Source organism: Solanum tuberosum, unplaced genomic scaffold (assembly GCF_000226075.1).
Source record: "Solanum tuberosum cultivar DM 1-3 516 R44 unplaced genomic scaffold, SolTub_3.0 scf00010, whole genome shotgun sequence".
In the NCBI taxonomy this organism is placed as follows: domain Eukaryota; kingdom Viridiplantae; phylum Streptophyta; class Magnoliopsida; order Solanales; family Solanaceae; genus Solanum; species Solanum tuberosum.
In genome coordinates, this window is record NW_006238936.1 from 3,463,807 (window position 1) to 3,481,364 (window position 17,558).

Sequence of the window (17,558 nt, forward strand, 5' to 3'; positions counted from 1 at the left end):
TTTTTTTCTTAAATTAAAATCTCTATCAAAATATTATTTTGTGAACTTTGCCTTTGATTTTTGCAATCAAAACGGTTGTATCTGGAAAAACGGAAATTCTCTCTCCGAGCTTGGATGGGACAATTTTTGCTTGGTGTGAAGACGATTTTCCGCCCCGTAATTGATTAGGAGTCACTGGAAATAACGCTGATGATTCTTTTTTTAACGTCGCCATCATCTTCCCGCGCTTCTCACCTCGCCGGTCAAAAAGGAGGAGAAGATTTTCGCCGGCGAAGAAGGAAGAAAAGAAATCTAAGGATGAAACGGCAAAATCAGTCGGCGTTGCTATCGCAGAGGAAATCAACTAGTTGCCATTGAAAGAGAATGAAAAAAAAAAAGAGAAAAAAAATCCTTGAAGTCATTGCCATCTCTTTCAATGGTGAAACTCTTTGGAAGGAGAAAGAAAAAATAAAATTTAACTCTAAAATAAATTTTATTTATATATTTAATAAAAAATATTGAAAATAAAAAGTTTAATTATTTTTTTTAGTTTTCACGCTCTTCAGGCGAGTTATAGACACTCTCTGTCTTAAATGTCGAAAAAGGGTTTAAAATTTTCACTTTAAACTAGTTTAGGGGTGTATTAGGACCCCCGCAAAGTTTAAGTGTCTTTTTCAAAAAAGGATCATAGTTTAGGGGGGTTTCTATGTATTTTCCCTAAAAAAATAAAAAGATAACTTGTACATTAAAAAAAAAGTATACAACTTTTTATTGGAAAGGGAAAAAGTAATTGTCATATCTATGACTTTATTAATGCTATTTGCATTTGTTGTCTTAGTTCTAATTTTTTTTTTTAGTTTAATTCTACCTAATTAACTAAAAAATGTGGTCCCCCAATAAGGCCAAAACTTTTTTTTATACCTTACCAGCCGCCCCTGTGTACCATATGTACAAGTTCCATCAAAGTCATTAACTTCCCCAAAATTAGGGGTGTACCTAAAAAACCGACAAATTGCATCAAATTGATAAAATCAAGAAAACAAATTGATTAGTGTGGTTTGGTGTTGGGAAGGAATATTTGATCATAACGTACGGGTGATTTGGTTTTAACTAAAGAAAATTAAATTGAATTAATTAAATTAATTTGACATTATATTTATATAGTTTTATATATATATTTTATATAAAAAAAAATTATAATTTTTTATTTTTAATAAATTATTTCAAGTTTGGACTTACAATTTTGACTTGTTCAAAAGGTTTTATAGCTCATAGATGCATGTTATTAACTCAAATAAACCTCAAATCAATATTAAGGCTGACAAAAAAAATTACTACAACACCAAAACTGACAATAATATTTAGACGAGAGGGAGTTGCTCGGATGGTAAGTACCCCTCATTTTCAATTCGAAAGTTGCGAGTTCGAGTCACCAAGGGAGCAAAAAGGGGTGGGAGCTCCTAGGGGAGGGTAAAAAAAAACGTTTAGTTATTAACCGTATTTATTTTGACATGATTAATTACTTTTAGATTTTGATGATAATTTTGTTATGTGTTTTAAATAAAAAATATCTATTAATGTAATTTTATTAGCTCTTTTTTGTTTAAATATTTTAGTGGATAAATTATGCAAAATGTCAGCTCATTACATTTATTTACTATTTTTTCTCAATTTATTTAAATTACTTAAAATAGCATTTGGGCTCTAATTTTTTCAAAAAATAAAAATTAAAAATGTCGACCTGCGTTTCTTCTTGCTTCTTGCTTTCTTCATCTTATTTTTCTTTTTTCTTCGTCTTCTCTCGTTGTTACTACTTCTTCTTTCTTGTTCTTCAACTCCTTCGTCTTCTTATGTTGTTGCTTCTTCTTCTTTCTTGTTCATCTTTTTTGCCTTTTAAAAAAAAAAGAAGAAGATCGGTGTGCCTTAAACGTGAATCATTTCAAGCAGATTATATATCAGAAGACTCGAAATATCAAAAGGATTTCATATTTAAATGCTGGGACTAATTAGAGGTGATTTTGAATTGGTCGAGATTGAATAGTCAATGTATACTTCATGTATAGTCAGTGTATACTTTTTGAGTGTATCATAAATTCATACTATATAGTTAATGTATCATAATGTATAGTTAGTGTATGACTCATGTATAGCTAAATTATACTCCCCTGTCTCTAATTACTTGTCCACTTTTGAATTGATACACATATTAAGAAAATAATTATTGACATAGTGTGTTTACCATTTTATCCCTATTAATTATGAAGGGGGTGAATTAAAAATAAAATTTAAGATTTTCAAAAAGTTCTACCTTTTTCAAAGTAATTAATTGAGGATATAATAGGTAAAAAAAAATCCCCTTTCTTGATTTGTCAAAATGGACAAGTAATTAGGGACAACTATAAAAGGAAAAGTGGAAAAGTAATTAGGGACAGAGGGAGTAGTATATATTGTATATTCTGTGTATACTTTTTATGAATTTTCGGTAAGTTATATAGCCAGTGTATACTTTTTATAACTTTTGACTATCTTTTTAAGAAATAAGTGTCAAAAACACACAAAAACTATTCAATTTTTTGGGTTTATACCTAAATTATTGTATGAAACTCACATTCTCAATAGTTTAGGTATAAAACTAAAAAAATAGTATAGTTTAGATATATTTTTGACACTTATATCCTTTTTTAATGTAAATAAAACTTTTATAAATTAACTAGTACTTTATTGTATATATTTAAAACTCACTCTATTTTAGTGGATTGGGTGGGTGGTTTCTGTGGTGGAGTGGGGTTGGGGGTAGTGGCGGAGCCATATATACTTGTGAGGTGTCGAAAATCTATCTCTATCATAGGCTGGGGTGGGGTGGGGGAAGACAATTCGACTTATTTTCTCTACTTTTATTAGAATTTTTTTATTTTTTTTTATTTTCAAGAAGTTTATTTTCCTAAAAAAAAATTCTATTCTTTTTGACTAATCAAATACGAGAAAATAAAAAAACACTTTTCAGTACCTTCGTACCAACACACCCTTTATCATAAAAAAATCTAAAAAAAATATTCAAATTGAGAATGGCGACTTTTATTGATTTAATTTGATTTACAGATTGAGAAATATATGGGACACAATTATTTTGATTTGTTATTTTCAAAAAGTGAACGAATCGAAATTATATACATCTAAAACTAAATTATCAAGACAGTTGTGCTTTTAATGAGAGCGTCCATTTCAGGAACAAATCTATCTACTCAAAGAGAAAAATCTTTGTGGTCACCCAATAAGCCTTTCCTTTCTATAAATAAATAAACAATTGGAGCTAGCCTTTAATCAGCAACATATTCAGATACCATCACTAAATTTTTATTATAGCAGCTAGGTATATATATATAATAATGGAGAAAAAAAAAATGAGTCTGAAACCTCTTGGAATAATATCAAAGAATATAGATGAAGGAGAAGAAACAATGTTACTAAGTCCATCTTCTCGAATGTTTCATGAGCCTAACTACAATGTTTACATCTTAGCCATTATGGGCTGGAAAGTACCAATTAACGTTGATTCCATCAAAGCTGAACTACAAAGCAAAATGCTTAAACACCCACGTTTTTCAAGTTTGCAGGTAAGCTAATAAAGATATATACCATCTTCACTCAACTAATAGTTACTCCTTCCGTCCCATTTTATGTGTCACTTTACGGATTTCAAAATTCAAACAAGTCTATATTTGACCGTAAGTTTTTCATAGATCCTTTAAACATTTTAAATTATCAATTATTGTGACTTATACTAATTTTTAAACTTCATTTCAAAAAAATTGAAGATTCCATGTGTAAATTTTCGGTTAAACTTAAACTGTTTGACTCTCGAAAAACGAAAAGTGTCACACAAATTGGGACAAGGGAGTATTATTTGTTTACAAGGTTTGTAATAAATTTTGTTTTTTTTTATAACAAACCATGCAAATTTATTATTGTTAAGTGATTTAATAATAAGGTGAGGATGAATATTATAGAAGATTATATATGATTAAATATAAAAATTTCTGTGCAAACACATGTCATATATTTATTAGGTTGATGGAAACGAACAGGAAGGTAATAAAGGACAAGTCCCGCCGCCCCCTCTGCTGTGATTTTTGTTCCACCAGCGTCTAACGTTAACCTGGAAAATTGATAATTCCTTCAGTCTTAATTTATGTGAAGAAGTTCGGAGTATGTACAATTAAAACATGTAGTAATAGTTAGCTAGCTAATGATTCAAACTATTTCAAAACAGGTTATGGATGACGGCGGAAATATGAGATGGGTTCCGACGACAATGAACATAGATGATCATGTCATAGTTCCCCATCTTGCTGATAATAATGTGGACAAGGATGAATTGGTTGAAGATTATATATCAAACCTAAGTACAACAAATGTTGACATGTCGAAACCTCTATGGGATTTTCACATTCTTAACGTGAAAACATGTCATGCTGAAGCAACTTCTGTTTTTCGTATTCATCATTCTATTGGAGATGGAGTTGCCCTCATGTCTTTCTTACTCTCTTGTTTTCGGACAACTTCCGATCCCACTTGTCTGCCCAAACTCCCTGTTTTTTCTTCCTCTAAGAGCAAACCAACCAAAAATAGGAAAAAGAATTTGTGGCAGTACTACCTCGTAAAGTTGTGGTTCTTCATCCAACTTTTGTTCAATACAATTGTTGATGTTTTGTTATTTATAGCGACTGCGCTCTTCTTGAAGGACTCTCAAACACCTTTTACAACTACACCAGGATTCAATGCGTCTGCTCGTCAGAGATATATATATCGGACCGTTAGCTTGGATGATATTAAATTTATAAAGGATGTTACAAACGCTGTAAGCATATATATGAACCTGGCCAAACATTATAAACTTTTCATGGATTATTTGAAGTTTTAATTAATTTGTCTGTGATCTAAGCTCTGTTTCCTTGTTTTTCTCTTCTTACTATTTTTAGAAGGTTAATGACGTTGTACTGGGGATAACACAAGCAGCATTGTCTCGTTATATCCATCGAAGATGTGGTAATTTAAGGGTGTGTTTGGTATGAAGGAAAACATTTTCCGGAAAATGTTTTCCTTCATACCAAACACACCCTTAAATTACCACATCTTCGATGGATATAACGAGACAATGCTGCTTGTGTTATCCCCAGTACAACGTCATTAACCTTCTAAAAATAGTAAGAAGAGAAAAACAAGGAAACAGAGCTTAGATCACAGACAAATTAATTAAAACTTCAAATAATCCATGAAAAGTTTATAATGTTTGGCCAGGTTCATATATATGCTTACAGCGTTTGTAACATCCTTTATAAATTTAATATCATCCAAGCTAACGGTCCGATATATATATCTCTGACGAGCAGACGCATTGAATCCTGGTGTAGTTGTAAAAGGTGTTTGAGAGTCCTTCAAGAAGAGCGCAGTCGCTATAAATAACAAAACATCAACAATTGTATTGAACAAAAGTTGGATGAAGAACCACAACTTTACGAGGTAGTACTGCCACAAATTCTTTTTCCTATTTTTGGTTGGTTTGCTCTTAGAGGAAGAAAAAACAGGGAGTTTGGGCAGACAAGTGGGATCGGAAGTTGTCCGAAAACAAGAGAGTAAGAAAGACATGAGGGCAACTCCATCTCCAATAGAATGATGAATACGAAAAACAGAAGTTGCTTCAGCATGACATGTTTTCACGTTAAGAATGTGAAAATCCCATAGAGGTTTCGACATGTCAACATTTGTTGTACTTAGGTTTGATATATAATCTTCAACCAATTCATCCTTGTCCACATTATTATCAGCAAGATGGGGAACTATGACATGATCATCTATGTTCATTGTCGTCGGAACCCATCTCATATTTCCGCCGTCATCCATAACCTGTTTTGAAATAGTTTGAATCATTAGCTAGCTAACTATTACTACATGTTTTAATTGTACATACTCCGAACTTCTTCACATAAATTAAGACTGAAGGAATTATCAATTTTCCAGGTTAACGTTAGACGCTGGTGGAACAAAAATCACAGCAGAGGGGGCGGCGGGACTTGTCCTTTATTACCTTCCTGTTCGTTTCCATCAACCTAATAAATATATGACATGTGTTTGCACAGAAATTTTTATATTTAATCATATATAATCTTCTATAATATTCATCCTCACCTTATTATTAAATCACTTAACAATAATAAATTTGCATGGTTTGTTATAAAAAAAAACAAAATTTATTACAAACCTTGTAAACAAATAATACTCCCTTGTCCCAATTTGTGTGACACTTTTCGTTTTTCGAGAGTCAAACAGTTTAAGTTTAACCGAAAATTTACACATGGAATCTTCAATTTTTTTGAAATGAAGTTTAAAAATTAGTATAAGTCACAATAATTGATAATTTAAAATGTTTAAAGGATCTATGAAAAACTTACGGTCAAATATAGACTTGTTTGAATTTTGAAATCCGTAAAGTGACACATAAAATGGGACGGAAGGAGTAACTATTAGTTGAGTGAAGATGGTATATATCTTTATTAGCTTACCTGCAAACTTGAAAAACGTGGGTGTTTAAGCATTTTGCTTTGTAGTTCAGCTTTGATGGAATCAACGTTAATTGGTACTTTCCAGCCCATAATGGCTAAGATGTAAACATTGTAGTTAGGCTCATGAAACATTCGAGAAGATGGACTTAGTAACATTGTTTCTTCTCCTTCATCTATATTCTTTGATATTATTCCAAGAGGTTTCAGACTCATTTTTTTTTTCTCCATTATTATATATATATACCTAGCTGCTATAATAAAAATTTAGTGATGGTATCTGAATATGTTGCTGATTAAAGGCTAGCTCCAATTGTTTATTTATTTATAGAAAGGAAAGGCTTATTGGGTGACCACAAAGATTTTTCTCTTTGAGTAGATAGATTTGTTCCTGAAATGGACGCTCTCATTAAAAGCACAACTGTCTTGATAATTTAGTTTTAGATGTATATAATTTCGATTCGTTCACTTTTTGAAAATAACAAATCAAAATAATTGTGTCCCATATATTTCTCAATCTGTAAATCAAATTAAATCAATAAAAGTCGCCATTCTCAATTTGAATATTTTTTTTAGATTTTTTTATGATAAAGGGTGTGTTGGTACGAAGGTACTGAAAAGTGTTTTTTTATTTTCTCGTATTTGATTAGTCAAAAAGAATAGAATTTTTTTTTAGGAAAATAAACTTCTTGAAAATAAAAAAAAATAAAAAAATTCTAATAAAAGTAGAGAAAATAAGTCGAATTGTCTTCCCCCACCCCACCCCAGCCTATGATAGAGATAGATTTTCGACACCTCACAAGTATATATGGCTCCGCCACTACCCCCAACCCCACTCCACCACAGAAACCACCCACCCAATCCACTAAAATAGAGTGAGTTTTAAATATATACAATAAAGTACTAGTTAATTTATAAAAGTTTTATTTACATTAAAAAAGGATATAAGTGTCAAAAATATATCTAAACTATACTATTTTTTTAGTTTTATACCTAAACTATTGAGAATGTGAGTTTCATACAATAATTTAGGTATAAATGCAGGAGTTCACCAAACATATTATTTTTGCTATTTATAAACAACATAAAGTCTATTTTTTCATTTCTAAAATTTGTTTGTTTCTCCAGGCAAGGGGAAGTTTTCTCTAGAAGGAATGAGATGCAGAGCCAATGTTATAGTGAATTTGAGACCAGCTTTAGGGGTCCAAGTGAGTGTTTCTTAATTAATTCTTCATATCCACAATATTAAAAATGAAAATCTTCCAAGAGGGTTCATATTATTTTATTAAATATATAATTAATTAGTTCATCTTGACCACATATATATGGCAGGCTATAGCTGAAATGATTGAGAAGAATGTTGCAGTGATACAAGGAAATTGCTTTGGTTTTGTCTTAATTCCGTTAAGTATAGGCGAATCAGAAAATCCTCTTGATTATGTTCACAAAGCTAAAACATCAATGGATCGAAAGAAGCATTCCCTTGAGTCTCAATGCACCTTTTATGCTTCACAACTTTTCCTCAAATTGTTTGGCTTTAAGGTAATCAAATTTTTCTCTTTAATTGGTACTATACTAATTGATTTGTTTTGTCGTTGGAATTTATTAATGTATTTTTGGGATTGTAGGGTGCGGCAAAACTTACTCAAAGAGTTACCTCCCAAACAACAGTAGCCCTTTCAAACGTAATTGGTCCGCGTGAAGAAATTTCTTGCGCAGGCCATCCATTAGAATTCGTTGCCCCAACATGCTCTGGCTATCCCACTGTATGTTTCTTAATTCCATCAATCAAACAACTATAATTTTAAAGTTATACTTGAAAGAAAATCACACATATATATATTGTATTTGTAGGGGATAATGGTTCACGTGTGTAGCTATGCCAACAAATTGACATTTACTATAGCAGTTGATGAAGGAATAATTCCAGATCTGAAGCAGCTTGGTGATGATTTCATCCAGTCATTCATGCTTATTAAAGAGGCTGCTCATCACACAAAATTAGCAACCAAACTTGATTAGCTAGCTAGCTCATTACACAGTTGAAGTTGAAAGCTCAACACAACTTGATAAATGTGGTCCCTCTGTTATGCCTTATAATATATATAGACTTATTGCTCTAAATATTATACTATTTGATTATGTAACATTTCCATGCAGTAGAATTATTATCCTTGTGTACCGATGTTATATATTGCCAACAATAATATACTTCCTAATAATAAATAAGAGTGGATGTAAAATATTTTGATTTTTCAATTTTCATACTTGAATTATTAGATATGTGAGATTCTTACCTAAACTATCAACAAATGTTTATCGAAACACATCTCAACACCAAATAGACCAAGCTATTATTACACTCAATTTTGACTTACATATACTTATACTATTAAAGAATTATGACTTTGACTTATCAAAAGACGTATCAATTATATCATACAACGTTAATCAATTTCACAAAAAAAAAAAAAAAAGACATTAATTTCAATCTAGATAATCAAATGTTCCAATATTTAAAAAACTCAATATTTTGTAAGTTGTCAAAATAATGGAGAAAAACTTACTAGTGGTTATGGAGCATGAAACCAACAAATTAAAAGGAAGACTGAAAAATAGGATGCAAGAACTTGAAATTAGTAATAATTCGTAATTGACATTCCTCTACCCCTTTTATTTTTATCCGGAATTAAAATCACTTCGTTACGTATTATTTTTTTTAAAAAAAAATATGTTTTTCAGATTTAAAAATAAAAATCTCTTTGAGAGTAAAAAATGTTCCTTTTCCGAAAAAAAATAAAAAAAGAATTCTGTGAGCCCTTGTTTAATTATCTGCAGAGTTGGTTTAACGTGTTAAAATTCTAAACTCAAAAGTATTTAACATGCAGAGGACCAAACTCCTCTCTATTGTGGCTTATATATAGAGAGAAATTGAAGCAAGCTTTTTATACATCCAGATATCATCACTTAATTATATTTTTGGTTTTAGCTCGCACCTACGATATATATTACACATGGAGGGGATAACACAAGCAGCTTTGTCTTGTTATATTATCCATCGAAGATATGGTTAATCTAATCTCCTCAATAAGCTACTGTAATCTTTAAAGCATGCTAATAAAAAGGTAATTTCTATTATTTGTTTCTTCAGGCGGAATGAGATGCAGAGCGAGTGTTGTAGTCAATTTGAGACCAGCTTTAGGGGTACAAATTGCTTTTAAAATGATTTATAATTAGTTCACATGAATGACCATATATATATATAGATATGGCAGCTTGCTAAAGCTGAAATGATTGAGTAGAATGATGCCAAATAGATAATCCTCTTGATTATGTTGGCAAAGCTAAGACATCAATGGATCGAAAGAAGCGTTCCCTTAGTCTCAATGCATGAAATGTTCATGATCATCCGACTAATTTATTTATTAATTGGACTCATTTTGATCTGTTTATATCAACTTATTTTAAATTTAGGCTCATATAATGTAGTTCAAATTGATTAATGTAAAATTACAAATAAAATTTCTCATGAATCAATTTGAAATGCATTATAAATAATAATTTATTTTATGAACAAAAATATACATGATGTGAACGAGGAATTTCAAGAATGAGATCTAACTTCCAACTGCAATCTTCACTTGGAGTCGTTTTTATCTTGCAACAATTTAAAAGATTTTGTCCTTTTTGACAACATTTTGTACTTTTTTGTTCTCCTTGATTTGAATAAGTCGATCCAAATTATGTAACGTGTTCAAATCCAGCTAAAATAGACTATGGAAGAACATTGGAAAAATCACCTTATCAATCCATCCATTATTAAATCCAACCATTCATAAAATTCCCATTTAACGATGAATTTCTCAAACTAAATATTCACATGTTTCCTAATAAAAGAGCACATTTAGAAATCACTATCCAATAATTGATTATTAAAATTCATTTTAAACAATAAGCAAAGCCCAGCCATTCCTTAGCCAATCATACCAAACAAGGGACTTCCAAATTGAAGTGGATTTCAGTGAGTGGAAAAAACCAAGGACAGCACATCCAATATATTGTCTGGCTCAGACAAGCAAGAGATATCAAATGTCAAAATCGAGTATACATTTGGATTTAATAAGTACTGCAAAAAGAGAAAGACGAGGCACAGAAACTGCTAGCATTCCTATAACTATATATCTACTTTTTATGGAAAGAATAATATGTCGAAGCAAAGAATGATAGGCCACCTATCCCTACATTTCAATGGTGATGAACAAAAACTGAAGAAAAACAAAGGTTTGTGTCTACTTAGACCAAGCGACTGAATCAATCTCAGATTGAGCAGCTCTGTACAACTCAAGTCTCTTTGCAAGAGACAGACGACGCTGCATTATAGCTGGATCCTCATCCAACAAAGTACCCAGCTGTCTCCCCTACAAACAAAAAAAAATGGAAAGTGGAGCACAGATTATTATACATCAAAGTCACCAGCATTGTTACTCTCTTCTCCCACAGCTATCCCACACCCCTTTCCATTCCAAATTTTTTTAAAAAAAAAAGAGTTTTAAGGTTAGTTGAACAGTGAGGTGCAAAATTCTCACCTCCTTCTTGCCCAGGTCTGTGAAGAAATGATCAAGCAAACTGCGTTTGGCCTCCCGAACTTGACAATAAACAACAGACTTAGGAATGGAATTCCTCAAACTTGCACAAACCATATTGACATAAGACAACACATTTGATCCTGTTGAAAAGAGCCCACCATCAGACGACACAATCAAAATAATTTACACCAACAACACGTGTAACACAACAGCAAAATTCAGAAGACTAGTAGAAAGATCATTGAATTTCAAGGACAAAAGTTAATTCAAAACTCACCTATCCTTCGAAGATAGGAATCATTGTATCGGTCAAAAATTGAATGTGTTGGATTCCCTCCCTTCTCAATATCTTGAGGAAGTTTCCGGAAGAAATCTACAGTCAGGTAACTACACTCCATTTCAACAAGCTGTAGAGTTGCTTTTTTGCTCTCATCCCTCATCCTTTCTAATGATTCAACAGCTGCACCGTTGACCTCAACTCTAAGAGAAGGATATTGCTTTAGCTCCTGTCAATAACAGAAGACCCAGTATACACATTCATTTATTGCCCCTTCAACTGTTTAACAAAAAATAATCATGGTAACGGGAGAATTCTTTGACTTCTTCGTGTTGCAATCACTGAGCACAATGCGTTACTGGGGATTATTTGTTTAACTCACCAGAATGAATTTTTAGAATGCTAAATGAGAATGGCTGAGATTTATAGCATGTGTTTATTAGGTCTTTCAAATATCTCAAACTCAGAATAGTAATTCAAAATGGCAAGTGAACATACTGCAGTCTCACTAATTGACTTGTGAACCAGATCCTTCAGTATAGCATGAACCTGAAAGCATTGCAGATGAAATAGTTAAGGAACTATTTTTGTTCATCTACACAAAAATGTACCCATTAGACCATTATGCTGAACAAAAAACCCTAGTTTATTTCAGATTACTATAATTAAACAAGGTCAAGCACAAAATACTCTACACAAGTAATTCTCTTCTACCATTAAGCACTTGACAACATGCAGTTGCCAAACTATCTCAGTTTGAAACATATTAACGTAAGTGATACTTAAATCCTGTTTGATTATGACATAGTTCAACTTTTAGAATGACGCAACAAAAACGTAAATAAAAACTCCCAGAAGAAATAAGTTCCACCAGAGTAGACATTCTATTAATGTTGTAATGTCACCATGAAATTACATTCCCATTCATGTTTTAACTTACATCTTTCTTTAAGAATGTCTCAAAGACTAAGAAAAATCCAAATCAATTTAAAACTAAAGCAACCCAAAATGATTAGGCTTTTTATTTGCGACATTAGTCCTAAATATTTATGAAATATCACACACTCAACATCGAGCAGTCAATTCCCCTCAAGAGTTCAAAGTCAGAGATCATATTCAACAGTCTTGTATCATACCCCACTAACAAAAACAGAAGCCTGGAATAAGAATCGCGAAAAGGCAGAGTAAAAGACAAAGAAGGAGTGAAAGGAGACCTAGAAGGGGATCCTTAATATTCAAAAGAAAAAAAAGCTAGTTGAAATCATTCATGCAGAGCTCTCTCATTAGTTTCAATTGTAGAAGCATGTCAGAGAAAATTTAATTCTGTACCGCATCGACAGCTGCTTCAGCAGGACCCTTGATAGAAATCAAGGAAGATTCAATAAGACGACGATATCCTTGCTCAGGAGCAATCAGATGGGGTTGATATCCATCAGCTTCAGTTATAAGTTTCCTTACATTGTCCATTGAAAGCTGCTTATCGAATTGCAATCTTTTCAATGCAGCTGGGAGCTGATTATCAAAGACATTATATATTTTATCTCCACCTGGTCGACTGCAACGAAAATAAGATTAGAACAAAGCAGCATAGCTAATTAGTCTAGATTTAAGGAACAGACACAGCAAGGAATACTTACACTCCATCAAGATGTTCTTTAAAGATTCCATCAAAAGTACGACAAACTTCCATAACCATGTACAATTTTCCCTGCATTGATAAATGTTAACATACATAGCAAAGACAGGAAACATATTTTTTTGGAAGGTAACACAAAGACATCACAATTCTGAAGCCACAGGAAAGCAAACATACATTCAAAACTAACATGAAAAGTAGAGAACCAACTCATTTCAGCTAGACTAAAATCAGTCTGGCAAAATTGGATAACCAATTCACAGAAAATTCAAGATGATACTTACTCCAGCATCAGTTGCAATGGGCTTCCCAAGACGGCTCAATTCACTTTCTAGGTCAATGATGGTCTTGTTGATAAGAGACTGGAGACCTGGAATTCTTGACTTGATAACAGCCTCTAAGTGCTAAATATGCAATACAAAAATCAAACAAAACAGTTAGTTCTCTGAATAAACTGAGAACCGTGACCAAGTCAATTAGGAAAAAAAATAAAGACCTCGAAACTTCATTTAGGGCACCAACAAAAAATAAAGTATGTTGAGGAATTAGTTATAGAAAATGGCGCGTGAAATGAATTTAAAAGGGAGGGAACATGCTCTAAATAAAAAGGTTTATACACCAAGGCACTCAGACAACATTTCAGAATTAGAAAAAATATTCTTTGAGAATTCAACATACTTTTGACATAACTTTCCCAAGATGTTCTGACCCCATCTTGCTGGCAAGATGCCTGTACTCGGGGGTGCTAGAAAAATACTCTTTTTCTCTACGCCTGGCAGCAATCATGTCAACATTTTTATTAATATCCGCTTGAGAACGGTTGACAACACCTATCCATGGAAATTGTAGTTTATATGCTCTTCCTTCCAACATCTGAAAATCCAAGAAGATGATTTAATATAGCAACCACTGACATCCACCTCAAAGTGGCTTAAAAGTTTGTTCAAGAAAAGAATTAGGTACAGCATCCATCCAATTGACAATCCGTTTGCAGCACATGTGAAGACACGATTACTAGATTTGCTCACAAAATAGCAGCAAAAAGAAATGGTGTTAACCACAGTACTTGTTTATTCCAAAAAGTAGAATTCTGAAATGCTCAGATAAGTTATCAAAAGGTGGATAAAAGATAGGTGTTTTCACTGCATCTTATATCTTTGAAATTACTCACATCCATTGCTAAAGAATTTTTAATAGAGAGTTATTCACTTAGTCAAATTTTAAAGTATAGAGACATTAGTAGTTCACATAAAAATACCATCCAAAAAGGCATATGTTGTTGCCAAATCAATGCCATAAACCAAATCTTTTTCCATAACCCGGGAAGATATCAACAAAATTGGAACAAATTGAATTCTTATTTTGGATTGCTGTTGCAAGGACCATACCTCACCAGTCACCATTGTCTTTGAAAATAAAAACATTAAAGTGAGTTCAAAATTAACCTTATCAAATTTGGAATGCTAGATTTACTAGATTTAGATCAGTTTGATATATCCACTGAAATGCACGTTGAGATTTTGTTTAATCTTTTTGTTTATAGTTAGATTTTGTTTAACCATTCTTACTTTGACATGTTCACTTAAAAAACCTTTTCCTTATATAGAAACTACTTTTAAAGACAACATGTTCAAAATACTTGAGAGAAAGCATGCTACCCAGACTCTTCATTTGTCTTTCATATAGATCCTTCAAAATACAAAAGAAACCTACTGTAATTTCACCCTTTTTAGATACCAAAAGTATGGATTTGGATTTCGATAAACATAGACAAAATTCATCATTTCCTTAGCTCCTACTGAACTCAATTAGCACAGTGTCCAAACTTGACCTAAATAACTTGAATCATAGACGACACCAGGGTTATGTCAACAGTCAACGGAGGACTTTTCCCCAAAGCTCTCCAATGTAACTATCAATAAAAAGCATGACTTGTTAATAACTTCATATATAAATGAGTTCCCCCGATCACTTTCGAGACCCACTAACAAGTTAAAACATAGATTCTCTATACAAGACCAAAAATTCAAGAAGAGTAACCCGAGTACAGCTTCTTTTAAAATTACAATACCAAACAAACAACTTACACAACGGAGCTCCAACATCACTGAATCAAGTCATGCTTAGAGCAAAGATACTTTTACCCAGTGGCGAATTTATGTATAAAAATTGGGTCACCCGAACCCGTGGTCATCCGACTAAACTCGATATATTACTTGTATAATTATTAAAGAACATATTAAATAAACACTTGTGAACCCGTTCTTAAAGTTGCTGGATGGTTCACTGATTTGACAACCAGATTTTAACACCAAGGTCCTGAGTTCAATCCCAGCCAGCCACAATTCACTTCAATTATTTTAGTAACTAATAACACTCGTTTTTTCAAAAAAAAAAACGAAATTCTAAAGCAATGGTGCACCCGTTTTCTTGAAATCCTAGATTCGCCTCTGCTTTTACCCAACAAAAAAAAAAATGTAAAATTATGTGACCTAGTAGGAAACTTACATCAACAGCATCAGTACCCTTATCCATAAGATCAATCTTAGTCAGAACACCAAATGTCCTTTCCCCTGAGGCAAGTAACCTTTCACAGTGTTAAACGGCAATATGTATGATGTATCATCTCATTTTCAAAATCACTCTTGATATAGCACAATTTATAATGCAAACTAACTCAAACAGTACTTAATAAGAGCTAGTGTGGACCATTGCATCACTACACAACAGAACACAACAAGAAAGAGAGCAAAATGTAAAGAGATTATGACTCAAGAAAAAACTTTAGCTACATTATTTGCTCAATCAATAATATTTTAAATGAGTCAGAAACCCATAATTGTATATGTGCATAAGATTGACATTTTATTTAAGCTGTCATAAGAAAATATTAATATACAATTATAAAAGGAATGATTTTGCAAAACAATTTAATTTTTTTTCAGAGGCATCAGAAAACTAATTGAGAGTTAATTTTTCTTCATTAAATTTCAGTGTGTAGTATAAGATTTTGTTTAAACATCATTTGCCTCCCAACACATAAAACAATGAAACCCAGAAAGAAAATTTAAAAACAATTTAAATTCAGTAGATCTAAAACTACAATTAGTTTTAACATTCAAATAAAAGCAAGAAATAATCAGACAAAAAGTGCCCCTTAAAGTGACTATACAGCCTATTTGATCACTAGCAGCCACTGCGTTTGGTTAGGTGATAATTTTTGTTAAATCATAGGAAACAGTAAATTTACATGCTTGAAAGACTCTCCACTCTTAAGATGTAAGGCAACGCGTTAGAACAGGAGTAGCCATGGGAGTGGGGGTTAATAAGCAGGTGGAAAATTGGGAAGAAAATTAAATTTGTTTCTGTCTTGAGGGGTTATCAGTATGTTAAGAAATTCAAATGTAATTCTCAGTTCTCACATAAACAGAAGTTGAGAAGCTTGTGTAGTCTTCTGCAAAGGATGTTATGCATTCAAGACAAGAAAGTCATTCTAATATACCAACATGAAGAACATTAGTAGTCCTAAAACTTTTAAATGAAATTGGTTGCTAAGCGCCTAAGCGGCTTTTGGTTCAACCAGCCACTCCTACTAGCTTTCATCAGATTAATAGATGTTACTCCTCCTACTAGCTTTCAGTGTATGAACAGCTGGAAACCTATTCCAGGAACTCTCTATTGAAATACTATACTCACCTGCAAATGTGTGGAATAACAAATTTCCACACCTGCTTTAATTTCGTCAGTGATAACTCGTTAAATGTAAATATTGTATCTTCAAAAATGCTACTACAAGAAAATATTATTTCTGACATTTCCAAACTCTAACCTTTTGGATCTACTTCGCGAGAAATCTTAATAGCATCTGATGTTGCAAGATCTTGATTGGCAGGAGAAACAGCAAGAATAATGCAATTTGGCTGCAATGTAAGAAAACAATAGAATCAGAAAAACTCCCCTACACATGTCAAGTAGTAACTGAGATCCTTTCAAAAGCCAATATATATTTACTAATATCTTGAAGTATAGAGAGTAAACCGCTGATAATTTACGGCATGCTTGGGGCAATGGAACAACAACAAAATGGAATAGGCAATATTCATCCCATTTCCATTAGCCGGAATGTAAGTAACTTCGGGTAACAACTCCTGAATTAAATCAAGAATTCCAAACAACATAATGGAATAGGTGAACATTGCTACTCCATTATTTGTTTCTAATTCCTGATTTCATTTTGGAGTTGTGATTCCGATGTTACTTCCATTCCACCTTAATTCCATTTCCCATTCCATTTTGAAATGCCCAAAATGCCCATTCAAATTAGGGAGGAAACTAAAGAGTGGATCAAAAAGCACTATTCCACCTCAACCTTTCATCAATGCCCAATGCCCATTTAATCGCCAACCCATTACCATTCAACTCCTTTCCTCCTCAAGTTCCAGAGAATCCACATTCACCTGCTCTTGGCTACTCTGTACAACACCCCCCCCCCCCCCCCCCCCTCCCACCCTTTTTCTTTATCC

General features: G+C 32.5%; 2 protein-coding genes across 2 annotated transcripts in view; one reads left to right on the forward strand and one right to left on the reverse strand.

Annotated features, from left to right (window-relative positions):
• Positions 1-3,296: 3,296 nt before the first annotated feature.
• Positions 3,297-8,656, forward strand: LOC102587207 (O-acyltransferase WSD1-like). The gene is made up of 7 exons (XM_006339742.2): positions 3,297-3,593; positions 4,250-4,837; positions 4,959-5,025; positions 7,665-7,744; positions 7,869-8,078; positions 8,165-8,302; positions 8,391-8,656. The coding sequence occupies exons 1-7, from the start codon at positions 3,366-3,368 to the stop codon at positions 8,556-8,558; spliced, it is 1,479 nt and encodes a 492-aa protein (XP_006339804.2). The 5' UTR covers positions 3,297-3,365; the 3' UTR covers positions 8,559-8,656.
• Positions 8,657-10,558: 1,902 nt separating this feature from the next.
• The window catches only part of LOC102580332 (dynamin-related protein 5A), a 9,501-nt gene continuing 2,501 nt past the window's right edge, over positions 10,559-17,558 (reverse strand). The window contains exons 7-16 of the mRNA XM_006339642.2: positions 16,865-16,955; positions 15,544-15,608; positions 13,714-13,908; positions 13,320-13,439; positions 13,037-13,107; positions 12,729-12,954; positions 11,898-11,948; positions 11,400-11,628; positions 11,123-11,262; positions 10,559-10,954 (exon numbers count right to left, since the gene is read on the reverse strand). Of these exons, the coding sequence (XP_006339704.1) occupies positions 10,826-10,954; positions 11,123-11,262; positions 11,400-11,628; positions 11,898-11,948; positions 12,729-12,954; positions 13,037-13,107; positions 13,320-13,439; positions 13,714-13,908; positions 15,544-15,608; positions 16,865-16,955 (1,317 nt within the window). The 3' untranslated portion in view covers positions 10,559-10,825. The remainder of the gene's footprint in view (positions 10,955-11,122; positions 11,263-11,399; positions 11,629-11,897; positions 11,949-12,728; positions 12,955-13,036; positions 13,108-13,319; positions 13,440-13,713; positions 13,909-15,543; positions 15,609-16,864; positions 16,956-17,558) is intronic.

Excerpts from the sequence above, each read along its gene's own strand:
- LOC102587207 (XM_006339742.2), top strand. The coding sequence starts at position 3,366 with ATGGAGAAAAAAAAAATGAGTCTGAAACCTCTTGGAATAATATCAAAG. Across the intron at positions 4,838-4,958 it reads TAAAGGATGTTACAAACGCT|AAGGTTAATGACGTTGTACT; the intron begins GTAAGCATATAT and ends TACTATTTTTAG. Across the intron at positions 7,745-7,868 it reads GACCAGCTTTAGGGGTCCAA|GCTATAGCTGAAATGATTGA; the intron begins GTGAGTGTTTCT and ends TATATATGGCAG.